Genomic DNA, 27554 nt, shown 5'->3' on the forward strand with positions numbered 1-27554 from the left:
AATTCTTAAATTGGATGTTGCCCATTGTGGGGTGAACCTAAACATCATCTGCTGATCTGGCTGGGCTTATATCATGTTAAACACATGTATGCAAATATTGTAAAAGTGCAATTTCAACAGCACATTTCAGTTTTTCTACATGAAAAGTGTGTAAAACTACAGATAAATCTCTGGTAGCTCATTGCCCAGATGTCATGTACTTATAAAACCTTATATTTTTATTTGACTGATGAAAACTTTCATTTTTTTTACTCGAATTTCTGTTGTACACATTAAAAATGTTTTTTATCTCATTTAACTGTTTATCTAATACCTAACTACTTTGGTGTAGTATAAATAGTTTTTGGGGAGCTTTTTATCAGCAGGAAAAGTTGTACACCTATAAGAAGTCCATAAATGCATGCCATGCACATTTTCCAAAACCATTCAGCAGACCAGATTGGAGTCTCTGTCGGGTCAATGCTGGCCCCAGGGCTTTTATTTCACACCCCTGATGTAAACGATGCTGTGGAAAACTGTAACTGCACAGGTATCTCTGTTTGTGTCAGAGACATTAGCATTGAAATTAAATATTACACTTGAGAAATGCAAGTGCCATCATCTTCATCAAAGTAATAAAGTTTACAATAAAACGGCACATATAGTTGTGTGTGAATCTGGCTGATAGACTTTGAGGTAAGCATGTGCCTTTGAAAGTAATGATCAGTGAAATGAATAAAAATGTGTAATACGGCAAGTGAAAAATGTAAAAAAATAAAATAGAATATTTAAACATTAAATTGTAGAAACATGCATTGGAAAGGTTTGGTCTGAAGATCCAGATATGAGTTTGGGTGTGTTGTCATTCATGCAAACATTACTGACTAAAAATTTGCATATTCTTGGATATCAAAACAAACAGGGGAGAATAGTATGAGATTGGTAGTGCTTAGAAGAAAACTACAGAGACAGTAAGTCAGTCTACCTGCCAATTACTGCATTTTATTAATGCCACAATACATTTGACTTGGATACTTTCTTAAGCCATGAGTGGGACTCATAGTTGGAGCTTCATTGGTAAGTTAAAGTATCTTAAACTTTCTTTAAGAAAAAATAAAGTTAAAATGAAGATGATGGAATTTAATGTACACATCAGTGAGATCATTCAAAAAAATAACTCCTTTTTTTTAAATATCTTTCAAATGTCGGTATGTTAACAGGCATTTCCATCATGTTAACATTAACATCTGGAACACTGGCAGGTAAACTTTTCTTCTACGAACAAACATATTCTGGTCCACAAAGTGCAATCTTGTGCAGAATAGCACATGATGGTGATGGAACAAAGAAAATGTAAAAAAGTCAAATAAAGAAAAATCACAGCCGATATTGAAGCAAATTATCTTCAAACTAAACTGAAACAGCCTTAGTGCAGGTGATAGCCGAGATCAATAAGCTGCACAGTGTATATATATATATATAGATAGATAGATAGATAGATAGATAGATAGATAGATAGATAGATAGATAGATAGATAGATAGATAGATAGATAGATAGATAGATAGATAGATAGATAGATAGATAGATAGATAGATATATGTGTGTGTGAAAAAGTGTTTGACTCTTCTTTCATTTTTTTTTTTTGCACATTTGTCACACTTGCATTTTTCAAATCCTCAAACTAATTATATTATTAGACAAAGATAGCCACAATAAGTACAAATTGCAATTTTAATTGATTTAATTCATAAAGGGAAAAATGCTATCCAAAACTATGTAACTGAGCATTCAAACAACTGTGAAGTTGGTAACTGAGATTCTTGAAATACATTATTTTTATTTGTAGTGTGCTACTTTAGATTTTTTTTTTTTCCCAAAAGGAGGTAGAAGTTAGTTTGGAGCTATGCTAAGTTGCAAAATCTGCTTAAGTTAAGTTATATTCATTTAACCTCTGTTTCCTCCTGTCTAACCAGCTCACTCCCTTACAGTAAGAAATTAGTAAGTAGCCGCCTTGAGACCAGGAGGGCCAGGTTCTAATCCTGCTCATGGCAACGTTTCTTGTGGGGCAGGGATAGCTCAGTAGGTAGACTGGTCGCCCCATGATCGGAAGGTCGGGGGTTCGAATTCACTGAACGGCCACCCTGAAGTACACCTGAGCAAGGTACCGTCCCCACACACTGCTCCCCGGGCGCCTGCTTAGTGGCTGCCCACTGCTTCACTGAATGAACGGGTCAAATGTAGAGGAAAAACAAGTAATTTCCCCACGGGGATCAATAAAGTATACATTATTAATTAATCTCCTGAACCTGATAACTGGTCGTGCCACTTTTTGGCAGGACAAACTGCACTCAAGCATTAGTGATAACTGGCAATAAGTCTTTGACATCACTGTGGAGTAATGTTGGCCCAATCTTCTCAGCAGAATTGTGTTAATTAAGCTACATTGGAGGATTTTTGAGCATGGAAGTGTCATGTTCAGCAAACAATTGATCTTTCACCGAAGTGCAGGTTATGCCAAAGCATCTCAATGTGATTAAAAGTTTGACCTTTGATTAGGCCACTCCAGAACTGTTATTTGGTTTGGGTTTTTTTTTTTTTTGTTTAGTTTTGTTTTGTTTTTTCTTCAGGATTTTATGGTATAGAACAGAATCAATGCTTAAATCAAATCCTTCAAATCTGGATGTAGTGTTTTCAGTGGAAGAAATGTTTTGTCACTCATTCAAGTGACTTCTTCAGTCTCAGTTGACTGCAGGTTTCCTCAACCTTAAAAACACTACATTTGCATAATGACTTAAACTGGCATCGCTGGCAAACAATGGGCTGTGTCTTGGGGATCATCAACATGTTTTGTGAGGGGGGATTTTGGTCAGCAGTGTCTTTTTCCTTGGATCTCTCTTATGGTTGACATTTTTACTTAATCTCTTTCTTATTTTTGTATCATGAACTCTGACATTAACTGAAGCAAGTGAATCTTGTAGTTCTTTGGATGCTGTTCTGGGTTCTTGTGTGACCTCTGGTTGAGTCATCAATGCACTCTTGCAGTGATTTTGGTTGAAAATCCCGGGAAGGTTCCCGACTTTTCCAAGTTGTCTCCATTTGGCAGATTGGATAGTTTTTTTCTCTTATAAATGAACTCTTACCTAAATAAACTTTTTTTTTTGTATTTACTCGTTATTTTGTCTATTATTCAAATTTGTTTGATGACATGAAACATGTAACTGTGTTAAGTATACAGAAAAAAAGAAATCAAGAAGGGGACAAATGCCTTTCAGAGCACTGTATATTATGTTTGACTCTAAACATTCAAGGTGAGCAATCAGTGAAGAGTTGCAACATATATTCAAAGGTTTGGTTCTGCTCAGTACTAGCTGTTTTGATTAATAATGCATTTTTTAAAATATTTAGGTCAACTTCTTTACAACCTGGCACTGAAAAAAACAGCTGTCCAATCTTCAACCAGTGGCACTGTGGGTACTGGTGGTAAGGCAGTTGATGGAAACAGAGATGCAAGCTATCAAAGAGGGTCTTGCACACTTACCAGTGAACAATCTGATCCCTGGTGGAGAGTAGACCTGGTAAATGTGTATACAATTGGGACTGTAATGATAACTAATAGAGATGAATTGGGAAACAGGCTGGATGGTGCTGAAATCTGGATCGGAAATTCAACAAAAATCAGTGACCCTGAAAGTAACAGGTGAAAGAATGCGATATATACCCATAAGTCAGTTATCATTATATCAGTGGGACTTATTTATTTTTAATTTTTATACTTTTTCTTTTTGAATGTTTCATACACAGGTGTGCTGTCATCTCTCACATTCCCAGCGGACAAGCGTTTTATTTTCCATGTAACTCTGTGAAGGGACGCTACGTCACTGTGTTTCTACCAGGAAGTGCAAAGGTCCTGAGTCTCTGTGAGGTTGAAGTGTACTACGGTAAACACCTTTAATTATTATGTTGATACATAAGACTGTAATTTACTGAGTCAAAGGACAATGAAAGCTTTCATGTCAGGGTGTTTTTAATTTCTAAAAATATTATTATGATTCTTTTTTTTAAATTTATGTCAATAGAGATTGTGACAGGCCAACCAAAAGAAATTATTGTCCTCTTGGTTTTCCTTCAAGGATACCCATTACCCAATGTGGCACTCAAAGGAGAAGCTACCCAGTCATCTACACTCTCTGTTGCCACTGCGTCCAAAGCCATCGATGGCAGACGGAACTCGTTCTATAGCAATGGGTTCTGTAGCCACACGGCTGAAGACGAGACCAACCCCTGGTGGAGGGTGGACCTGCAGCGAAGCTTTACAATCACTGCTGTAAAAGTCACCAACAGAGGAGACTGCTGTGCTGAAAGACTGGATGGAGCTGAGATCAGAATAGGAAACTCACTGGAGAACAATGGAAACAATAATCCCAGGTAATGATGACTTCATACCAGTCAATGTTCATTGTGATTTTTTCTTTGTTTGTTTCATCTTAAAATAATTTCAACAGCAATATTTCAGAGATTGCAATATTTATATATTATCCACCACAGGACTAGTTCAGGACTTCATGTTACTCCCTTCTGAACTGGAACTCCACAACATTAACATAATACTGCCCTGTTAAATATCCCAACTCTTTGATCTTTGGGCTGAAGGAAGAATAACACTCAATGCATAAATGCTCAATCAACAATTACTTTAATCAACACAATTCTCTTTATTCCATACAACACTTTGAGCATTTCAAACGTCCGAACAGGAGATGTGCACTGGAGGGTGTCCGGCAAAATCTCAAAGTGTCTGACCATTTCTCACATTCTTACTTCCAAACTAAGCATCCACATTCTTTCTCTCTCAGTGAGCCTAAGTTACGACCTTGGCTTCCTGTGCAGTATGTTTTGCTCTTCCTACAATCAGAAAAGCAAGGCCATGATTCTCCGCAAACAGTATTTTCTTTATAAATCAGCAGTATGAAGTACCATAGAACAGTGTAATTCATTCACAGTAAATCAGCAGTCTAATGTAATACAAATCAGTCTAATCAATATAATAATTTCACCTTCTAACTCAGGAGTATAATGCAACCTAAAACTATAGAATGATTTCATAAGCTTAAATCAGAGGTATAATGTAACATAAGACAGTGTAATAATCTCACAATTCCCCCTTTGAGCGCTTCTTAAACACAGGTCACATGTGGGGCGACCGTGGCGCTGGGGTTGGGAAGCGCATCTGTAACCAGAATGTCGCCGGTTCGATCCCCGCGCTCTCTGTCCTGGTCGTTGTGTCCGTGGACAAGATGCTCTAGGGCTCTAGTTACAGAACCATCTGGGGCTATATTGTTGGGAATGAAAGTGCAGCACATCTCTCCAAACATTACACACACACACACACACACTCTCTTGTTACCCACTAGGTGTCAGTTCTCTTAGTTGTCATGCTTCTTTTCTCTCTCTCAACCCTCTGTCCCCCTTTAATAGGTGGACCATATGTGGGATAACTGCTGTGTTTGGGAAATTTAGATGCAAGAAAAATAATGTTCTTCTAGTCACTAGAAGAACATTATTTTTTCATTTCATTTTTCACTAGAATCTAGTGATTCAAAGTTGGTTTAGTATAACATGTTCGTTACTTTATGACCCACAGACTTATTCTAAACATAACCTAGATGTGTAAGCATGTTTGCAATGACCCCTCTGCACTCTAAGTCATTTCCCACAATATATCAGTCACGCCAAACAAAGCTTATGACCTTCAGAAGGCTGAGTTCCAACTCTCATGAGCACGTTTGCCAGGCCCTGTGTCAGCCCCCCCTTAATGATATAATTAACTCACATGTACATGTACATATTTAAATTCTTAAGATCGCGTTTAAACTCACAAAAGAGAATTTCCTTCCTTCAGTAGGTCATTTGTGTTGTTCAATAAGCAGAAACCATCTCACAATTTGACTATCTTATCTAAATGTATTGTTTCATCACTGGTTGGACATACCAGTCTTTCTTTTTTTTAAGTTAACCTTGCTGAAATTCACGTGTTAATGAGTGTAAGCTGATTTTCATTGCATGTGTGCATTAGTAGGCGGGTTAATTCTATGTGTGTTCAGTGGAGCTGCAGATCCAGCAAACCCTCTGTGCGTGTTTTTGTTTGTTGCGATGTTCCAGACACTTTCCCAACCTCCAAATTTCAACACAATTTTATGTGCTCTTAAAACCTTCATTTCCGTCCTTGCTGCTGTACATTTCACAGCTGCTGATTGTTGCTGGGTGTGGTTCCCATTATGTTTATCTATCAATTTGCTCCGGCTGCTGTGCTCATGGTGGAAGGTTGATCAAGGTCCGTAGCCACCTGTATTAACACACTGTGACACTTATCTAATATCATTTTCATCACTGCTCCATAGACAAGCAGGTAACACGCCCACCTTTACAGCGTAAACTGCACACAAGTCTCGCAACACATTCCTCTCTCTGCTTGTCAATGTTGATACTGAAGGTTGACCCCGAAGGAAATTGGGTTAAGGCTGCCGACCTTTTGCCAGCGCCATCTTACCCTTCCGACCGTACATACATTGCACAGGGGGAAGACAGGTCAGAGAGGTATAACACAATTTCTGCTGTCAGGTGTGCTTCCATCTCACATATCAAAGCGGGTAAAACCTACACATACCGGTGTGATGGAGGCAGCATGGAGGGTCGCTTTGTGAATGTGTTTCTTCCTGGACAGAAGAAGACTCTCACCCTGTGTGAAGTGGAGGTGTATGCTGCCCCAGCAGGTAGAGCTTTAAGCGACTGGATCTGATCTACTGAAACACATCTGCCTGATACTGATTCATACTTGTTTCTTCTTTTCCACAATTTAGTGGAACCGCTTCCAAACGTGGCCTTCAACAAACAAACAGTACAGTCATCAACTTGGTATGGGCCAGTGTATGGGCCCTCAAAGGGTGTCGATGGGTGCAAAAATGGAAACTTGAACTCAGGATGCTGTACACACAATGATCAAGATCTGGGTCCCTGGTGGAGAGTAGACTTGTTGGCTGTCTATAAAGTCAGTGCTGTCACCATCATCAACAGACAGGATGGTTTTATTCCAAGGATTCTTGGGGCACAGATCCTGATCGGGAACTCGCTGGAACAAAATGGTAACATGAACCCCAGGTGAGATCTGATTTCTGATAAATATGCTCCATAAACATTTTTTCCTTATTAAAAAACTGAACATTATATTTAAAAGAGTTACACTGAAACTTTTTAAAATTTTCTCTACATCCATCAGTTGTGGCATGATCACATCATTAGATGGTACACCAACATACACATTCCAGTGTAATGAAATGGAAGGTCGCTACATCATTGTGATCATACCAGGAAAAAGGACTTACACAACCCTGTGTGAAGTGGAGGTGTTTGCTTCTCTCTCTGGTAGGGTCTTGTTGTGCTATTTTTTAGAAATTGTTGTGGTTTTGTGTGCTTAAATTATTATTGTAAGATTTATACTGTTTTGATTTGTTTTTCTTGTATTTACCATTAAACTACAGAATATTTGAATGGAACATGTTAAAATGAAAGGAAAACAATAACAACCAAACTGGCTTAAACAAACAGAATCCTAAAGCAAAGTACTTCCCTGTAGTTCCAGAAGCTGTCACTCCTTTAACAACTCCTCCACCTCCTCCCACCCCTCCTCCACCTGTGAGCCTGCAGCTTGGTGGCAGGAACGTGACGGTGGTGGGAGAGAGGCTCTGCTGGTCTGATGCTCTGATGCACTGTAGACGTTATTACTGGGACCTGCTCAGCCTTCACAGCCAACAGGAGCAAAGCGAGTTGGAGCAGCTGCTGGGCCTCGTTCCTTACTCCCTCACAGACCACGTCTGGATGGGACTGCGCAGGTACTGATACAGTAGTTATTGCAGTAGTCCGCAAACTATTCAGTTCCCCCAAATTGGTCCTGATGGTCTACAACATAAGTATGTTTGGATGCGATAAGATGCAAATGTCTTCTAAAACAAACAAAATAACAAACAAATGGAAAAGTGCTGTATAATTGCACAAAAACTAATTCATAATTCATAATTAATGAATAACGTTTGTGATGTTCAAGGTTCCTGCACAATACTAAGAGGCCAGATGCACTACCCTGTACTCTTATGATGCATGATGTCTGTGACAATTTGCAAACTTTGCAAATCAAATTATGCAGATGCAGATCTTTGCATTGCGCGTCCTTCCATTTTCTCATTTGCATTTCTGCCATTGCTGCAATAATAGGCCACTTTGCAAACAGCTTTCACTGTAAACACAACAAACCTGCTGTACCAAGGTTTTTTTCTGTTTTTTTAATGATTGTCATTGTTCTTTTAGGCCTACACAACATCAAGAAGATAAATATGGATCATCCAGCTTATGTGAAATTCAACAAGCAGCTTTTAAACGCCCATATGCTCCATAAAGAGCAACATCTCGATAAATGTAAATCTGTTCAGATCTGTTCATCTGTTCTGTCCAACAGATCCCTCAGAGGAGACGAGTGGTTCTGGATGTCTGGACAGTCCATGAATTTCTTGAATTGGCCACAGGATTTTGTTCCAGACTGTTACTCCAGCACCTGTGGGGGCATGACTAGCACAGAGCACCTCCTGTGGCAAGACCAGCCCTGTGAGGAGAGCCTCAACTTCATCTGCCAATCAGGTTTTACTTACACCACGTTAAGGCTTGTGTGCTTTTATTGTGCATTGCTTTAGTTGAACTTTTCCTCATGTTCTTTCAGGTGCTGACGATGGCGTGCAGAGAGTTTATTTCTCCAGCTTCCAAGGATCCAACAAGTCCATAGGAAAATCGATGACACTGTATAAACTGTGATGCATGATTTTTTTTGTTAGAAATAGTTTTCATTTGAATTTGTTTTACACTCCTTTAAACCATTCTTAGAAAAATTCAGTAATCGCATAAAACATTACGTTTTCTTTTTCATAAGTTACAGTCATGAATAAATGATTTGTCTTTAAAATCTTTCCTGTCTAGTTTGTAGTATCAGAATCAGAATCAGAATCAGAATACTTTATTGATCCCTGGGGGAAATTATTTAATAATAGTAATGCTCATAGCAATCATAGCAATTGTATTTCTACAAAACACGTGAGGTTGTTCCTCTGCATTATATAAAGCAATAAATGACTATAATAATGTCTCTAAAGTTATGGCAAAGACTGTAATGATGAAATGTGGTAATAAAGTTTGGATTAAAACATCCATCCATCCATCTTCATCCGCTTTATCCGGGGCCGGGTCGCGGAGGCAGCAGCCTAAGCAGAGAAGCCCAGACCTCCCTCTCCCCAGCCACACCACAATGTTGCGTGCGTGCATTTACTGGGCATTGCCTTAATTTAACTGTAACTCATAACCCTTTAGGTGCTCAGGACGGTGTGCAAAGAGTTTACTTCGACAGCACCGCGATTGCCACACGTTCACAGTAAAGGTGAATATCGTCATGTATGCTGAAATGTATATTTTAAAGATAGATTTAATTAGAAACTTTATTTCTTAATCTATCCTTTGCTGAGGCTCCATAAGAAATGTGTGCACGAAAGGGAATTTGACTTTAAAAACATGACTAAAGCTGTTAATGCAGTACTTCTGTTAGAACCCCTGAATGTGAGCTGACAGACATCAACTCTGGTACATCTTGATTGTCTGATTTAAATTCAGAGGCAGACTTACAGGAATTGTCTCATTGTGTAAGCATTTATGGACACAAATGTGTTGGAAGCTAAACTTTGTTCTGTATTATGTCAAGACCAAAGCAATGAAATGCAGATCACGCTTCAACAATTCAGAACTGATGTACAAATTCATCAAAGCAATAAAATTCTCATTAAACCAACAGACACGTTTGCGTATTTTAAAATTGACCTTGAGGAAAAAATATTGAGACTCTTAATATGCTAAAATATTAAAATAGCACACATGTAGGACACACGCTTTCTCTTGTGAGTGCTTGGTTTAATACTCATATTCATACTCATTAAGGGAACATCTGGGTAAATAAATCAGTGACTTCCACTTGCTCACATTAGAATATTTTCTATAACAGTTTTAGTGCTTTAAATGAAGTCATGGGAAGTTTTGTCTTTGTACTGTGAATATGTTCAGCGTTACAAGCCTCAAAGTGAAAAGGGGCAAGCCAAAGCTTTGTTTTTTGTTTTTTTAAATCAAAGTATTTTCTTGCCTGTTTGAGCGTCAGAATTTTATATGAACAGGAGCAAGACACGTTAAATTTTCAGGGTTGGAAAACATATTTAAATTCTAAGTAAAGCAGTTTTTCACAATCTAAACCTGCAACCTTGTTTTTTCCCAGCACAATATTTTTTTCTGCAGCCAACTGTGAGAACAGCATTATGGGACATATCGATGTTTAAAAGCAAAATATCCATTCTGCAGAGAAACAGCAATGAGCTGTGGTACCCTGGATGATTGATCTGTTTCCTGATGACTGGTTCTTGTGTGACGCGTTGACTTGGGAATGAAATGACCCAGTTCTAAAAGGACACAATTACACAAAGGGAACATTGTGATTGTAGATCAACAGGGCACGTGTTTCTGTTACATTTCTTTAGGTGTGGTACAATCCTGTAGTTTCAGGGAGCGTGCAACTCCCATATCTGAGTAATGCGTTAACTGAAGCACGTTGACAAGTTCTAATATAAACCAAGTAAGGACAGATACACCCAAAAAATTAGGACAGGTTGAATCAGTGTAAAGTTGAGTAATGATTCACCTGGTCTAACTTGTCCTTCTTGTCTCGTGTCTGTGTCTGGTGCAGGCTGAGTCACTCGTTTGAAACTATACTTGTGTATCAAACTGTGCATTGTTTTATTTCTGCTGTTAAATTAATTCTTATTTAATGTCTAAACTGTTTATATAGAGCAATAATATGGCAGAAGAGTCCCATAGAAGAGTCTATGGGAGGATAGATTCTGGCCAGTGATGATCCAGCCCTGTGCTGATCCTGCCAGCATCTCTGGCGCTGATGCAGCCAGAGATGTTTTTAATGTTTTTAAGTTTGGGGTTTTTTGTGTCTGTGTCTGGGGGGAGGGTTCACAGCTAGTTTTAGTAACCCCGCTCCTTGGCATCGTCTGCCTTCCATCCTTTGTATTATAATAATTGCAAGCACATGGGGGGCGCTGTTGTAGTGTTTCAGATCAAAGCGTTTCTCCTCACTCGGTTTTAAACATCAAAACTTAAAGTTAAATTTAGCAGCTGCAAAGCCACTATTGCGGTGCTATTTTCAGTGAAATGAACCAATAAAAAATATAAGAAACTGTGAGTCATCTCAAAACTAAAAAGTGATCCAAAACTTTAGGCAAGGCTGACTTTTGATTTACCCCATTCTGACTGAATATACTTACAAAACGTTACAGTAAAACTCTTTAATTAATGTTAGCATGATTTATAGGCTTATAAATCATTATCTTATTTTTCTCCTACAGGTCTGTTACATGGCATACGACATGAATCATGTCTGTAGTGTACCGAACATGTGCAGGCATTGCTGCAGTTAATATTTAAGGGAGTATTCACAACAATTTTCTGTTAGTGCATCTGCCACTGAGGTTAAAGAACCTCACAGCACTTGGGGGAAAGTTTGTGAGGGGACTCTGGTGTTTTTGTTAGGTGAGAAGGGGGGGGGGGGGCTGCTGGGCAGAGGAGGGAAAATGTTCAGCTCAGACGTTTCCAGGCTAAGAAATCCAGCAGGAGAGTGTGGAAGAGAGGAGTGCTGAAATCTTACTAAATAAATAAAGGATTTGCAGCTTGATTAGATGTAGGTCGAGAAAATTTTGTGGAGATTGTGTAGAGGCAGCAAATCCAGGAAAGGAGAGGAAGATTTTGTAGGAATTCCTGACTGACGTCATTGTAAGTAATGGTTTTCTCATAGCTGACAGGAGCAGCGCTCACTGCGGTCTTCTGCTGCTGTAGTCAATCTGCTTCAAAGTTTTGACATGTTAGTGGTTCAGAGATGCTCTTCTGCATACATTTGTTATAAAACCAAACCCAAAAAAATGGTTATTTGAGTTCCTGTTGCCTTCCTGTCAGCTCAAAGTAGCACATCAACCAGGCATTCTCATTAAAGAACTGATGTTCACTGGATATTTGATCTTTTTCCAACTATTCTCTGTAAACCTTTGAGATTTTTCTGTGGAAAATCAGTAGATCAGCAGTTTCTGTAGTATTCGGGCTAGGTAATCTGACAAGAGCAATCATTCCATGTCTCATCAGTCCACAGAACTTTATCCAAAATCCAAGCGCTTCATTAAGATGTTTTTTGTCAAATGTGAGACGAGCCTTTGTGTTTTTCTGGCTCAGCTGTGGTTTTGTCCCTGAGCTCTCCTATAGACAGCATTTTTGTCGAGTCTCGTTCTTATTGTTGAATCATGAACTTTGACCTAAACCGAGGCAAGTGAGGCCTGCAATTTTTTAGATGTGGTTCTGGGGTCTTTTGTGACCTCCTGGATGACTCATTTGGTAGTTCGGTCATTCCTGGGAAGCTTCACCACTGTTCCAGGTTTTCTTTGTTTGTGGATAAAAGCGCTCACTGTGGTTTAAACAGTCCCACAATTTGAGAAAGGTTTTGTAACCGTTTTGAGACTGATAGCTGTCAATAACTTTGTTTTTCACCTGTTTCTTTAGATTGTGTCATGATGTTCTACTTTAGCCTGCTTCACTTTGTCAGACAGACTCTAAATAAAGTCCTGATTCAGCAGATATGACAGTAACCAGACGTGGGTGTGGCTATTGGCTTAGCTTTTTTAAAAATGTGGTTAATTACAGTTAATTCCTGGTGCACATTTGGTGCGTGCGTGCATGTGTGTGTGTGTGTGTGTGTGTGTGTGTGTTGGCTCTTGAGACAGGTGAAGAGGGCTTATTGACTTGTTTAAAGAAGTTGTTGTGCGGGGATTGGATCGGATCTTAACCTCCAGCCGGATGCCACCTCGGCCCTCTGCTTGTCTCCTCTTCACCCTACGACGAACTGAGTTCTACATTATAAAGTCTTTGTAAATAGTGAAATAAAAGGCTATCTTATGTTAAATGCTTAAATTGCACTGTGCTGGTGGTTTTTTCTTCACTGTGGTATGAGCGACGTTTGAGACTTTCAAACCACACATCCACAAACTCGTGCTGCATTTATATCCTGGGGGAAAACCAGGATTTTCTGTGTACTGCTATGTCCTTCATGAATAAATAGATTTTTTTGTCCTCTTAGCTAAAAAATATACATCTACCAATGACAAAGTTAGTGTAAGTTAGTGTAATGACAAAGTTAATACATGCTTTAAGTTGCAAACACAACTCATCCCATAGATGATAAATAACTCCTTGAGTACAACAGGTTAAACTTCATAGGCTATGATAAGCATTGTGTTTATATATTTTGCTCCGTCCTAGGATCCCTAAGAGGAAGCGAGTGGTTTTCAATGAATTATTGTGTGTATTGTGTATACTGAAATGCATGTTTTTAAGACTAAACAAGGTTTTAATTTGATGCCTTTCATTGCTGTAATGATGTAAATTATTCCGTGGAAGGTTCTGTAGGATGTTTCTGCACCAAATGGAATCTGGCTGTGATTCCCAAACAGTTAAATCAGGATTTTTGTTGAATTTGAACTGAAAGCGTGCAGGTCAGTTACATCCCAACTGTCTGTTCTGAAATGTTTTTGTAGTGATGCACAGAGGCAGAATAAGGCAAAATGTCATGGTCTAAATATTTCTGCTGTTGTTGTTTTATATGATCCAGTTCTAAAAGGCATGCTTTGAAACAGTTGCACATAGAAAGAAATGTAAACGCAAATCAAAAGGTCAAATTCTTTCAATTGTATCTAGCATTACTTTAGGTGTGGCACAGCCATGTAGCTTAAAAGGAACAGGTGAGTAATATGTGTTGACAAGTGTGTAACATAAACTGAGTGACGACGAACACACCCAACGTTTGAAAATGGCCTGAACTGGTTCTGCCTGTCCTGCTTGCCTGGTGTCTCTGCCAGGTGTAAGCTCAGTCACTCCTTTGAAATGACACTCCTCTAATTTGTAGTGCATTATATTATTGCTACTGTTGTTATCATTATCATTATCGTTATTAGTATTATAATTAGTATTAATATTATTTCATCTATAGATCATTAAAGTCTTTCTGGCCTGCACACATAACACAATTACGTGTGTTATTAAAAAGACTAAAAATATCTCCTCACTGTTTTTATTTTAGTTTTCTAGTCCAGTTAGTTTTTCTTTTCTCTTTTTAATGTCTAGTTTCATTTATATTTATTTTCATAAGCTAACAAGTTTTTTCACATCAAGTTTTAGATTTCAGTTTAGTTTTAGTTTGAAGAATTACTAAATTATTGAATTCAGGTGTTCCAATTGCTTTAATGGTCACAGGTGTACAAAATGCAGACTGTTTCTACAAACGTCTGTGAAAGAACGGCATCGCTCTTAGAAGCTCAGATGTGAAATTTTCTTGCTACTAATTATTCCACAGTCAGCTGTTATTGGTATTATAACAATGAGGAAGCAACTGGGAACAACAGCAACTCAGCCATGAAGTGGTAGGACACGTAAAATCACAGAGCGGAGTCAGCAGTTGCTGAGGCATAGAACACAGAGGTCACCAACGTTTGGGGTTGTTTTTAAGGAGTTGGGCTCGGCCCTTTAGTTTGAAAGGAACTCTTAATGATTCAGCATCCCAAGACAATTTTGGACAATTTCATCCAGCCAACTTTGTGAGAACAGTTTGAGGATGGCTCCCTGCTGTTCCAACATGACTGCACAGCAGTGGGCAAGAAACGGTCCATAAAGACATGGATGAGTGAGTTTGGTGTGGAACACTTGAAAGCCTTAAAAAAAGAAAAAAAGAAACAAACTTTGGGATTAGTCAGAGCACAGCCAGGACTTTTCATTCCGACATCCATGTCTGACCTCACAAACGTGCTCGAATGATCTAAAATTCCCATAAACACACTTGTAACCTGGTGGAAAGCCTCTCCAGAAGAGTTGGTGCTGTTTTAGCTGCAAATATTAAATGTTCACATTAAACAATATGGATTAAAAATGGGATGTCACTCAAGTTCATGTGCATGTGAAGGCACATGAGAGAATACTTTGGCAGTACAGTGTCGCTTTGCTCCTCATCGTTGTCTGGTTTTCCATAATTGCAATATCATACACACAACACAGGGGGGCGCTGATGCAGTGGTTGAGATCGTTCCTCCTCGATCCATAACACAAACCCTTACGGTTAAATTAAGCACAGTAAAACCACCAGTGCGGTGCTTTTTTCAGTGAAAAGATCCAGTAAAAACATATGAGAAACTGTGAGTCATCTCAAAGCTAAAATGTGATCCAAACCTTAAACAAAGCTGACTTTTAATTTAGCTCATTCTGCTCATCCTCAAAGTGAATAAACTTCGAGGGAGAAATAACCCCCATTATGATTTATAGGCTTAATTAATCACCGGCAGGTCTATAGTGGTTTATATATCCAGCATTATTTGTTCTGGATGACTCTGAGTCAAGAACTTTATATAGAGAGATTCGTATTAGGGAGAACTTTAAATTTAGATGCAGCATGATTTGAATTAAACTCTTATTCGGTTATCAAAGTACTGTAGGCTGGGCCCACGTGGGTAATGTTTGGTCTACAGCAGGGCTGCTTATCTGCCATACAGGGCCTTTCCCTGTGGGCCAATGTGGATTGCCCAATCAAATCTCTTAATGCAAACCGGTTCCTCCCACACCTTCTCAGCTTGTAGAAAAAGTTAGGTGGAAGTAGTGAAAAGCTGGAGGTAGAAAGCTGAGAGAAAAGAATAAAGACTAAAAAATAGATGCTGCAAAGTGTCTGAAATTAACGACATGTTAGCTGAACAGAAGTACCAACAACAAACAAGGCCTCACGGGCAGTGCTTTAAGTGGGCCGGTACGCGCCGGTACTCAGTACCGCCACTTCTAAATATAGCTCTTGAGAGTACCGCCACCTCTCCATGCGCCCAGAACGTGCTTTTAGCGTACCGGTACTCTCATTTGCACATCTGTTATAATCGTTTGGCTGCGCTGCCGCTTTTCAGAGCGCCCTTCACAAGCACGCTTCCTAATTCGTCCCACCGAGAGCAGAGACTACATTACCCATACACCAATGTGTTTTACAAGTGAAAAGCGCATGCGTCGCTTTTGCCGTTGTCATGTCAACAACTCAACGTGGTCCGGAGAGGGTGTGTAAAACGCGCAAACAGCTGCTCGGTTAAAATACAAAAACAATGAACACTTAATATGCTCTCCTGGCTTCAGACTCTGAGTAGTAAAAGAACAAGGTCAGAATCAGAGGACTCGCTGGCTGACACCCCACCGAGCCAGAATGATATCGCTGCAGGTCAGACGCAAGCTAATGAAAGCTGCACTAGTGCCGCAGCCGCGGACGACGGCACTTTTTGCGACGACGAGGACGAGAATGACACCATTTCTACCGATGACAACAGCCGCGTTAGCGAGCATGAGTGGCCAGAATGTTGGTCCCAAGCACAAGTCCGGTATTTCTCCACAAATTACAAGTGGCTGATCAGCAGAAATCAAAAGTTGGGTCGTAGTGTGTGTAGTCAAGTTTGTGCTCGCGTGGATATGCAGCAAGGGCAGAGAGTGTCGCAGGAGTGGAGTGGGTGCTTAATCTCGTCTTTTGGAAGGGACAAGGCTGCACAACAAAACTCACTACGAAAGAAAATAAAAGAGCACAGAGACTCAACTTATCACAAGAAAGCAGTTGAAATAAAAGAGAAGGCAACACAAAATACAATGCAAAAACACATTGAAGATATGAGAAAGGCTGACTACGCTTCAACTTCAATGTGTTTAGAGCAGCTTATAAGATTGGCAAGCATGGGCATCCCTTTACAGACATGCCAATAGATGTCCAGTTGCAAGTCTTAAATGGTGTCAAGATGGGCAGAGTTTTGCACTCTAATAACTCATGTGCAAATATACTGGATCACATTGCAGCTGAAATGAAAAAGAAGGTAGTCAATGACATAGTGATGAATGAAAGAAAATTGTGTGTGCTCATTGATGAATCCACTACAATAAGTGGAAAGTCTGTGCTTGTCGTGTGCCTGCGGTCAGCTATTTCCACTGAAAATCCAGACACAATATTTTTTGAACTGATTGAGCTGCAGGGGACCACAGCAAAGGACATCACTGAAGCACTGTTAGGATGTCTTCATAATAATGGCTTTGACCCTCACTACCTACAGGAACATTTGTTGGCATTTGCTTGTGATGGAGCCTCAGTGATGCTTGGGAGGAAAGCAGGAGTTGCTGCGCAGCTTTGTTCCAAATTCCCTTACCTGTTTGTCTGGCATTGTTCCAATCACAGACTGGAACTGGCAGTTTGTGATGTTTTGAAGGAGGTAGGAGGAATCAACCACTTTAAAATATTCTTAGATCAGCTTTACTCCCTCTACCATGCATCACCAAAAAACCAAAGGGAGTTAACCGAGAGTGCTCACAATGTTGGACAACGTCTCCTTGTGATAGGCCGTGTTTTATCAGTGCATTGGGTTGCTTCAAGTGAGAGAACAGTGAAAGCAGTATGGGAGAACTACCAAGCTCTGCAGGTACACTTTACAAGTGCTGCTGCTGATACCAGCAGTGACTCAAGAGAGAGCAAAATACAAATTAGTTTATAATTTATTTTGTGTACATTTTGTTAAAAAAAAATTTCAATACCTTTTTGCACATTTTATTTATGTTCAGTAGCTCTTTCTAGCTCAAGCAAATCCACAAACTAATAAAATGATTTATTATTTTGTATAAGGTTGTCTGTTGACTGTTGTATATAAAACCCATTCAATATAGTTGTTGTTACCTCAGGGGAGGCGGAAAAAAAATAGAGTACCGGCACCTCTTTTGGGCCACTTAAAGCACTGCTCACGGGGGATGTGAGGAAGAGGAGCTACAAATGTATTCTCCACTCGTGAAAATGTGCTACATGATGCTCTGTGCTGAGTGTGCATAGACGGAGGGTTTTTTATTCATTTAAAAACAACTCTATTGCCACTTTACTTCGTGTGCAAGTCTGTGAAGTGGCAGGGAGATTTTCCAGTGTCAGTACTTGAATAATGCTGTTGTATATCATGGGGTTTGTGGTTAAGAGACTGAAATAATGTTGTGCATGTTTCTCATCGTATCCACTTTTCCACAAATACTTCTTTAACTTCTGAGCCTTTGCCTCGGGTTTGATAATTAAAGGCTCCACCTTAAAACGGGTGGATTGTATTGAAATCCCTGATTATTCACTCTGAATTATTCTTGGACATTGCAATAGGCCATCTGACAAATTAGTTTGCTTCTGAAGGTAGCATTGTAAAGTTTATCCAAATGAATTGAGGTTTGCAAATGTGAAACACCTACATTGACTGGGAGCTGAGCCCCCCTAAAAGTTTGAACTGTACATAGGATGGGCCCTAAACTGAGCCCACTGGTTCAGCTGCCAGTGTGCTACCTGGGAATTTTCATTATTTGTTGACTCACTTATCAAATTGCACTGGCATTTGCTTATGTGTCAAGGGGAGGGCAGCTGGGTGGGATTTCTCCCCTCAGTGATGCACTGAACATGTGCGTACGCTTCCATTTAATATCTGAGTGTTTTCGATGAGAAGCCCACACTTTTCCATGAGATTACATTTGATTGCACACAGACTCACTTAGCTTATCTGCCCTTAGAATAGAAGCTCACAATAAAACATCAGAGGTTTCTAGTGGCTGGTGGCTGGGTGGGGTAACGGTTTTTCATTGTGCATTCATTTAAGTTACCACTGGGGGAAATGGAAAGTTTGAGAGGAGAGAGAGGGACTGTAGTTCTCTTGTTAGGTGAGAGGAGGAAGAGGAGAGGGAGGTGTGGGGTGCGTGGGACTGCCGGGCAGGAGAGAGGAGGGGTGGGGGAAGCAGTGCAGCTCGGACATTCCCAGGCTGGGAAATACAGCGAGACAGTGTGGAAGTGGAAGGGAAAGAGAGGGGAGGAGAGCTGCTCCTCAAGTGCCGAAATCTTACAGAAGGCGAGCTTTGAAGGGGACACGAACCTATAAAGTAAAGGAGTTGCAGCTTGATTATTGTAACTGAGACAAAGAGAAAGTTTTGCGGAGAATGCGCAGAGGAAATGAATTCAGGAAAGGACCCGAAGACTACGTAGGAATTCCTGACTGAAGTCATGGTAAGTCCCCTGTTTTGTTTTTTGTTTTTGTGTGTAGAAATCTTTACTGGTATCTTTACTCGTCATTGTCACAATGTTTTTGTGTAACTTTTATGCCCATGGATATAAATGATCTTGTTTTACTTCTTGAATGCATGACTAGTGCATAGATGATCACACATGTGCATTTTAAACTGAACAAGAAGAAGGATCCCTCATTCATCTCTGACAAAGGCTTGCTCTTGATTTGAGAAGATGTTTAGTCAGCAGTTACAACGCTCAACTTAGATCCCAATGGCTCTAAATCATAATGATACGATTTAAAATGTGTGACGTTGGTGATTTTTGTGGCCGACTTGCGGAGGGAGTAAGGGACTGCCTCTAAAGTGAAAAGAGTCCTCTGTTGCATCTCTTGGGAGTTTGACTAACCATCTCCTCCCACTTATGGTCTGATCAGTGACATACAGAGGCAGACAGACTGGGAGATGGCAAACACATGCAAATGTGTCTGATGAGAAGTTAAATCAAGAGGATACCAAGTTAACAAAGAAAGTCTGTGACTGTATTTCAACTTCTGCGAGTTGGGTGGAGCAGTTTGGCAGGGAGAGGAAGAGAGAGAGCAGAAAAAAAAGGGAGAGCTGTGCAAGGAAGGAAGAGAATAAAAGAGAAGGGTAGGGTTACTTTTTTTTTTTTTTTTAGGAGACTTGGAGAGCAGCGGTGGTGGTTTCAGTGATGCTGCATTTTCCACACTGGACCTGGGAGAAAAAGCTGGAGAGAGGGGAAAAGGGGGAGGGAGCAGAGAAAGGAGGAACAAGGGATGGCATGGACCTCGGGGAAGGACGAACATGTGCTGTGCAGTTTTGTTCTCCTCGATCCCCAGTTGGGACAGTTTAGAATGGAAAACAGTAACAGATGTACACACGAAAACACAGAGTCACAGTAAAGCGTTACGTGGAGAGAAATCAAACTTTTCCCACAGTACTGTGCTCATAAGAGTTTATGTAACAAACAGCCCACCAAAAACGTGATTGCGCATGGACACTCACTGGATACTCTATCAGCTGCATCTTTGTAGCACTGGGTTGGAGCCGTTTTTGCTTCCAGAATTGCCTTAATTCTAAATTGGTGCAACAAGTTGCTGGAAACGTTCCTTACAGAGTTTGGTCCGTGTTGACATGACGGCATCACATGGTTGCTGCAGATTTGCTGGCTGCACTTCCATGATGTGGCTGCCATTCCACCACATCGCAAAGATGCTCTACTGGATTGCGATCTGTCTGACTGTGTGTGTCTGACTGGAGTCCATTTGAGTACAGTGAACTTACTTTCATGTTCATGAAACCAGTTTGAGATGCTTTGAGCTTTTCGACATGGTGTAGCTTCTGGCGTAATCTTCTGCTGCTGAAGAGATGCTCTTCTGCATACTGTGGTTGTAATGAGTAGTTATTTGAGTTACTGTTACAGTTTGAAGAATTCTGGCCATTTTCATCTGACTTCTGACATAAACATTTTCACCCAGAGAACTGACTGGATATTTTCTCTTTTTCAGACTGTTCTCTGTAGAGGCTGTGTGGGAAAATAACAGTACATCAGCAGTTTCTAAAATACTCTGACCAGCCTGTCTGACATCAACATTCAAATACTTAAATCACCTTTCTCCCCAATTCTGATGCTCAGTCTAAACTTTAAAACTCCATCTTGTCAAAGTCAGTTTCTACCATTTGCTTGGCTGATTAAAAATATTTACGCTGACCAACAGTTGAATACCTAACAAGGTGGACAATGAGGGTGCATTCCCATTCAGGGGCAAACAAGGCTGCTAACAAACACATGTACATAGGCGCTAACATAAATCAGCAAACACAAAGTGACACACACTCAAACACATACAGCAGGGCTCCCTTGTGAAAATTCCATTCCCTCTGCCCAGAAATCTCTGATTTTGAAACTAATGGGATGTACCAGTCCTTGAGTTTGGCAAGGCAATCCATCAAAAAAAAGGAAAAAAAGAAAAATATGTACAGTATTATGAAAGCTATAGCAAACCATTTTCTGTGTTTGTTTAAACATGCTTGCAGTGCCAGTTCAGTGGAGATAACTGCACTAGAAAGAGCCAGACAGGACAGAATCATGTTGTCAATCACAGCAAACAAAGTTTCCTGTGATTGTTCAGAGTTTCTGACACGTAGAGTGCATACAGACCGAGGATGGCTACTTTTCAGCTCAGCAGCTTGCTGTTTGGGCCATTTTTATTGGACATTTTATCCAACTTCATAATCACCAATCTAGCTTTTTCCGCGATAATATAAATGATAAAAATTGTGGTCTTTTGCTTAAATATGTATTAATATTAGACCAAAGAACATAGAGCAGAAGGCTTAAAAAGTCTGCAGTTTTCTTGTAGTGAGCATTTTAGAAACGTCCAGCTCACTGTTTCTGTTTTTGGACCCAGAGCCACACCAGAATGCTCCAATAAAACCCACTGCATGCTTTCTGCACCAAATGGCAGACAAAATGTTAACTAGGTGGTAACCAAATGGTGTTTAGCTGCTAATGAAACTCAGATTTGCATTTTTGATGTGGACGTGGAAAGAAAAAAAAAAAAGAGGTAAACGGGTGTTTATGTTAACAGGTTTCTTTTTTTGAACATTTATTATCCCCCAAAGTGTTCATGGCTGACATCACAGTTTACCAAGGATTAGAATAGTGCCGATATATTTATAGACTTTCCCAATAACAGAAAATTGCTGTTACTATAATATCTAGCTAGCTATTTTTAACTTAATAAGAGTTTGTGTCACATTTTTTAATCTAATTTTGCTCTTAGTCTGAATTTAAAACAAAGTAGTTGCCAAATCATTTGACATCCTTTCATTTTCACTCTTATACTAAGTGTTAATAAATGATAACAAAGCACTGTTTGTACATCAGTGGAGGGGCAGTTAAGCTGGTGAGCTGCCATTCTGTTGCACTGGGTAAAAAAGGACCCTTGTGTATATGGGATCAGAATGATGCCACCTTGAAATTGTAACGCGCTGCGGACACTAAAGCGGTCGCGCCAGAATGTCACGCTAAAAAGAAAGATTCTTTAAAATACAAGGGGGAGCAAGCGAGTCAGATACCACGGGCACAGAGAGGGAGCAGGTCTGATCAGAAACAGTTTATTACTAGGCCAGGGAGCACAAATAAAACACCCTTAAAATGTACATAATAAAATGTTTGCTCTCTACTAAAAACAATTCTAAAACCCATAAAACTACCATTTTCTACATTCACTAAAACCCCCCCTGCTATAATTAGGCCACATGTTCAGTATGGGTCCATCAGCAGGCCAGGAATTCCTCCTTTAGAGCAGAGTCCACGCCAGCCCTGTCTTCAGCAGACAAGAAAGAGCCACCCATCTTCTTGTCCTTCCGCTGGCCCATCACTTCCCAGCCCGGCTTGCGTTCTGCACCCGAATCCATGATGCGACCACCGCCACAGCTCCCCTTGCGTCGGTGTCCTGCAACATAACAAATAGGGGCCAGAACAATGGTCCTGATAGGCCACCTCTGGACACACCCCTGCCTCAGCAGGTGGTCCCTATCAGCTAATTTGTCCCATGTGCAGCCAGTCCACAGTGGATAAAAACCATGTCACATAAAACACTAAAAACCATGCAAATAAAACACTCATAAATAAACACTAAAAATCAGAATAAAAACAATATACAAGATAAATACAAATTTCCACTGTGTGACAAAATGAAACCGAAAAACCCCCCATTTCGGTTTCATTTCAAGGTGGCATTATTCTGATCCCTTATGTGTAGAGCATTCACCATTAGACAACATAGTATTTACCACTCCCACTCTGCTGGCACTGCTGTGCTGCTTCCACCTTAACAACAGTGCTGAACTTGTTCAGAGTAAATGACTATGCTCGAGAAAATTCACAGTCCATGCAGCTATGAATCATTTAGCATGTGATTTTTAAATGATGATAGTCATTGTTGATATCAATGCATTTGCTTTTGGGTGGCTGTAGTTCAAATGGCAGAGCCTACAATCATTCACAAATTAGGCCAATCCCCAAAGAGCCGAACCCCTACAGCCCTCCAGTGGATGGTGGGTGCACAGAGGGATGGATCAATGTTGCTTCTTACGGATAAAGCGAAGCCACCAAATACTCTCCCCTGATGCTCTACCACAGGGTGAGGGCCCAGTAACCCTGCCCCGCAAGGGTTCGCTAGATCTCTAGTTTATTAGATCTGTAATTGATTAGATCATTAAGATCTCTTAGTTATTAGAGATATAGTGAAGTGATAGGGTTGTCTGAGTCTTTCTTGTCTGGCCCCTCCACTTTGTCATGGGAGACCCTGGTGAAGAAAGAGCTGAGCATGAAAGTTTACCAGCCAGGCTTTGTTCCTACTGTCACCTAAAGTCACAGGCTCTGGATAGTGACTGACAGAATGGGATCACAGATACAAGCGGAAATTAGTTTCCTTCAAAATTTCCTTCCTTCAGGCATCTGATCAGGACACCTGTATGCCTCCTAGGTAAGGTATTCCAGCGATTCCTACCAGGGCAGGTCCTGGGGCAGACCCAGGACTCACTGGAAAATGTGTCTCGACGGGTTTTGGAAGGACTGGGTGTCCGCCTGGATGACCTAGAAGAGATGGCTAGAGTGATGGAAGTCTGGGCTTATCTGCTCATACTGCTGCCCAGTGGCTCGAACCCAGATAAGCAGCAGAAAATGGATGGACATTTGTTTGACTGATACATGCGTATATCCCTGAAATGTTGGCTAATTTGTGAAATATAATTTGTTAATTCAGAAACAAAAGACAGCCTATTAGTTTTCTGTCCATCTTTCAGTTCAAAGACTGGTCAGCTGTGACCCCATGTGCCTGCAGAGATGGCTAGAGTCATAGTTCAACAAACTTTGTGCTAACCCCTGCCCCTCGCTCAGCAGACATTTGCGCAGACTTCTCAAACATATACAAAAATGAGGAGAGGCATGAAAAGCAGGGTTTTTTCCACAGGAGTATTACTATGCTCATAAGCTGTTAACTCTGGGATTCTCTACATTCCTGGAAGTCTAATGATTTTAAAAAATGTATGAAACTCCCATTCTAATCATTTATATTTGTGATTTTTTTATGTTGCAGTTAATGAATTCAGAACAGCCCACACTCCTTCAGCACTTAAATAGTCTAGAACAAACCATAAGAAATCCCTGGAAGCCGATTGACCTACAGTAGGTCAGATCAGATCTGGCTGTACAGGCTTATTTAAGAAAGCAAATCAATGTTGGGCCTCCCCCCTTTCCCCCTTCATCCTCCTTTTGTCTGTCTGCCTTTTTTCCCTTGCTGGCTTCGCTTCACTTTTTCTTTTTCCTCATTCTTTCCCTGTCAGCATCTTTCTCCTGTTTTCTTCCTAATCATGTCACTTTCTATCTCTCCTCCATTCACCGAAGCCCCCTCCCTGTTCTATCGTCTTCCTCTCTTTCTCTGTCCTTCATGTACATCTGGTTTCTATCATGGTTGCTGCTGCTCTTGTTTGCCATCGATCTCTCCCACTGGTCAGCCTCCTTTTTTTGTTCTCTTTTTTTCCCTCACTTTCTGTCTGAACCCCCACTCACTGCAAATCTGTCTGGTCTTCTCAATGTCTCTCTTTCAGTCTGTTTCTCAACTCGCTCAGTCATAAGCTCCGAAACCACTTCTCAGGCTCTTATTTTTCTCTCTCAGGCTTATTTTTTTGAGTTCTCACTCGTTTTTCTACACCCCTTCCTGCATATCTCCATTGTTCTCTCTTTGCCAGTCATCGGTGGAAGACAAGTTGCCGTACGGGAGAGAAAGACAGGAAGTCTGACTCAAGAATGACAGACCCCAATTTCGCACAGTGTCCACTTTTTACCGTACAAACATGAGGATACAGATGCACACTAAACAGACTGTCCTGCCTTGAAAAAGCACACCATTTTATAGATGACTCAACCATGTCAGACTCTAAAATACCAAAACAAAGTGAGCAATATGTCACCCATCATTTTGTAAGTTGTAGTTAGAAGACGGGGTATTTGTGTTTCTGGTTGCTGTTCATCAAGTGAAAGCATTTTGAAATAACACAAAACAAGCTGGTTTTTGACAAAAAAAGAGAAATTCACTGACTGGTCACGACCATTTTTGTAGTGCTTTTTCCCCCATCTGCATACGCTACATTGCCATTCGTAATTTATCAAACCTCAGTTTTTTTTAGTACTCTTACATATTTCCTATTTCCTATTTCCACAGCCACTTTATTAGGTACAGCTGTTCAACTGCTCGTTAACTTGGATCAGCCAATCAAATGGCAGCATTTTGGAGACATGAGCATGACAATCTACTGAATCCAAGTATCAGACAATCCAAGTATCAGAATGACGAAGAAAGGTGGTTTAAATTACTTTGAAAGTGACTTGGTCTGAGTATTTCAGAAACTGCAGATTTCCACACAACCCTCTCCGGGGTTTACACAGGATGGTCCAAAAAGAGAAAATATCCACTGAGGGCAGTTCTTTGGGTGAAATGGACTTGTTGATGCCAGAGGTCAGTGGAGAATAGCCAGGCTGATAGAAAAGCAACAGTAACTCAAATACCCGCTTGTTAAAAATGCAGCATGCAGAAGAGCATCTCTGAACAGCAGCAGTAGACCGCATTAGTTATCACTTAAATTAGCTACAAAAAGGAAACTAATTCTAAAATTCACACAATGTCATGGGGTAATAGTGTGGGGGATATTTTCTGGGATACTCTGGGGAATGTTTGCCACAAAGATGTGGCTTCAGAGGAAGCCGGAAACGATCCAACCCACTACTGGCAACATGTACCAAATGGCTGGTGAGTGTAGTGCTTTATGAACACAAGTATTGGTGGATATATAGCATTCATCAGGCTTTACAGTGCAGTCATTATTCGATATAGCCTCAAAAAACTGACTCACAAAAATCCTTCTGCACATACAGTACATGTTCGAATATATGCACGACCATTCATGCTCTTCTGAAATGAAAGCTATTTTCATTTTCTGTTTTCCATCAATTTTTGGTTTCCTTTGTTTGGTAATAACTTGCCATGGGCACAGTTATCAGCAAGTTGACTGCATTTGTTGAAAACGTAGCATTTTATAAAATAAGACCTGTATTTCAAGGTCAGTGTCTGTCCAATTGAAGAGTAATTGGATTATAGCTAAAGTCCCTCAAAGCAGAGGCAGCAGGTTTAACATGAATGTCTTCTACTGTCTTGGATTCCAGCAACAAATCAGATTTACCGAATGTATCCTTGTTGCTTTGCTTTGTGTGTACCAAAAGAGTTAAAGTTAAAAAGAAGAGTGTTCACCTTTTACCCAGAAACACTCATCATTTCAGTGATTCTACTGGAAAATAAGCAGTATTGATTTTTTTTTTTAACGAGGACTTTTTCAGTTTAGTGGAAAAGCAGCGCTGCTCTTTTCCTGCCTCTGTTAGACATCATTTCCACTGTGCATTTTTAATAATTGTGCTTCCAGACAGAAATTCCATTCTGTGGATGTTAACAGTGGTATATCCTGTTGAAGGCTGTCTGCACAGGCCTGTGAACACAAAGAGATTCAAGCCTGTTTAAAAAAATAAATAAATAAATAAAAAAGTTGCTGGTGGTATACAATTGCACATGGCACATTCAAACTAAATATTATTGTAGGCTAGCTAGTCGGCCACAAAGTCAGCTAGTGAATTCACGTTGTCCACTAAATATCAGTTAATGCCCAAATAGGTAATATGATGCTCATATGTCTTTTTTTTTAAATAAAGAGTATGAGTGGTGCATGCACACTGTGAATGATTCATCTGGCAGAAGTCCCCCAAAGGCCACTATTGCACCAGATGGACTGAAATAGCTAAGTTGTTCCTATTTGCGTCTTTTAGAGTCTTCAAAGCACAAAAGCTTTGCAAAGAAAAGACTAAGCACACTTACTGGCTAATATTTACAGTGAGTCTAATGATACTGAAATGTTTGTGTCTTACAGGAAGCACACAAAAAAGAATTAAAACATTCAAGATTTTCAGCTGACATCTTTTAGTTTTTGCTTTAATTTAGTGTTTTGTTGAATTGTCTAGTGGGGATGTTTGAAAAGGGCTTCAGTTAAGAGGAAGTTACTGCTGGGTTGCCTTGCAATCCTCAGAACCACCTGCTGTGCTTTTACTAGACTCAATATGTTCTGTCAGTGAGCCAGAAGGCTGTCTGAGCCTTTATTTTTTTTACTACTGTTACACCTACTATAGCATGCTCTGTAAAATAGTACAGTCCACAGTTGACCATCGTGAATAAACGAATACACACCCTGTGTTATACAAAG

At 40.2% G+C, this 27554-nt stretch overlaps 2 protein-coding genes across 5 annotated transcripts in view; both read left to right on the plus strand.

Moving 5' to 3' along the window:
* The first annotated feature begins 926 nt into the window (after positions 1 to 926).
* LOC113014006 (uncharacterized) lies at positions 927 to 9858 on the plus strand. Of its 4 annotated transcripts, none has more exons than XM_080291464.1 (11): positions 927 to 1056; positions 1200 to 1241; positions 3387 to 3678; positions 3783 to 3919; positions 4112 to 4406; positions 6600 to 6751; positions 6839 to 7136; positions 7255 to 7400; positions 7612 to 7867; positions 8488 to 8666; positions 8746 to 9858. In XM_080291464.1, exons 1-11 carry the CDS (start codon positions 1026 to 1028, stop codon positions 8835 to 8837), a joined length of 1920 nt encoding a protein of 639 aa, XP_080147590.1. In that variant the 5' UTR covers positions 927 to 1025; the 3' UTR covers positions 8838 to 9858. The 4 variants fall into 4 exon arrangements, with proteins under 4 accessions (XP_080147590.1, XP_080147595.1, XP_080147586.1 ...); XM_080291469.1 differs by lacking the exons at positions 927 to 1056; positions 1200 to 1241 and adding exons at positions 1527 to 2142; positions 3210 to 3289; XM_080291460.1 differs by lacking the exons at positions 927 to 1056; positions 1200 to 1241 and adding an exon at positions 1527 to 3289.
* A 9109-nt stretch (positions 9859 to 18967) lies between these two features.
* Positions 18968 to 27554, plus strand: part of arhgef40 (Rho guanine nucleotide exchange factor (GEF) 40) — a 47008-nt gene continuing 38421 nt past the window's right edge. The window contains exon 1 of the mRNA XM_026162682.2: positions 18968 to 19221. Within this exon, the coding sequence (XP_026018467.2) occupies positions 19219 to 19221 (3 nt within the window). The 5' untranslated portion in view covers positions 18968 to 19218. The remainder of the gene's footprint in view (positions 19222 to 27554) is intronic.

This window comes from Astatotilapia calliptera, chromosome 3 (assembly GCF_964374335.1).
Source record: "Astatotilapia calliptera chromosome 3, fAstCal68.1, whole genome shotgun sequence".
Lineage (NCBI taxonomy): Eukaryota > Metazoa > Chordata > Actinopteri > Cichliformes > Cichlidae > Astatotilapia > Astatotilapia calliptera.

What these genes read in the sequence shown, in the direction of transcription:
- LOC113014006 (XM_080291460.1), top strand. Translation starts at nt 3,187, where the DNA reads ATGAAACATGTAACTGTGTTAAGTATACAGAAAAAAAGAAATCAAGAA. An exon ending in GGTGTATGCTGCCCCAGCAG is followed by an intron (nt 6,752 to 6,838) that starts GTAGAGCTTTAA and finishes TCCACAATTTAG; the next exon opens with TGGAACCGCTTCCAAACGTG. An exon ending in AATGGTAACATGAACCCCAG is followed by an intron (nt 7,137 to 7,254) that starts GTGAGATCTGAT and finishes TACATCCATCAG; the next exon opens with TTGTGGCATGATCACATCAT.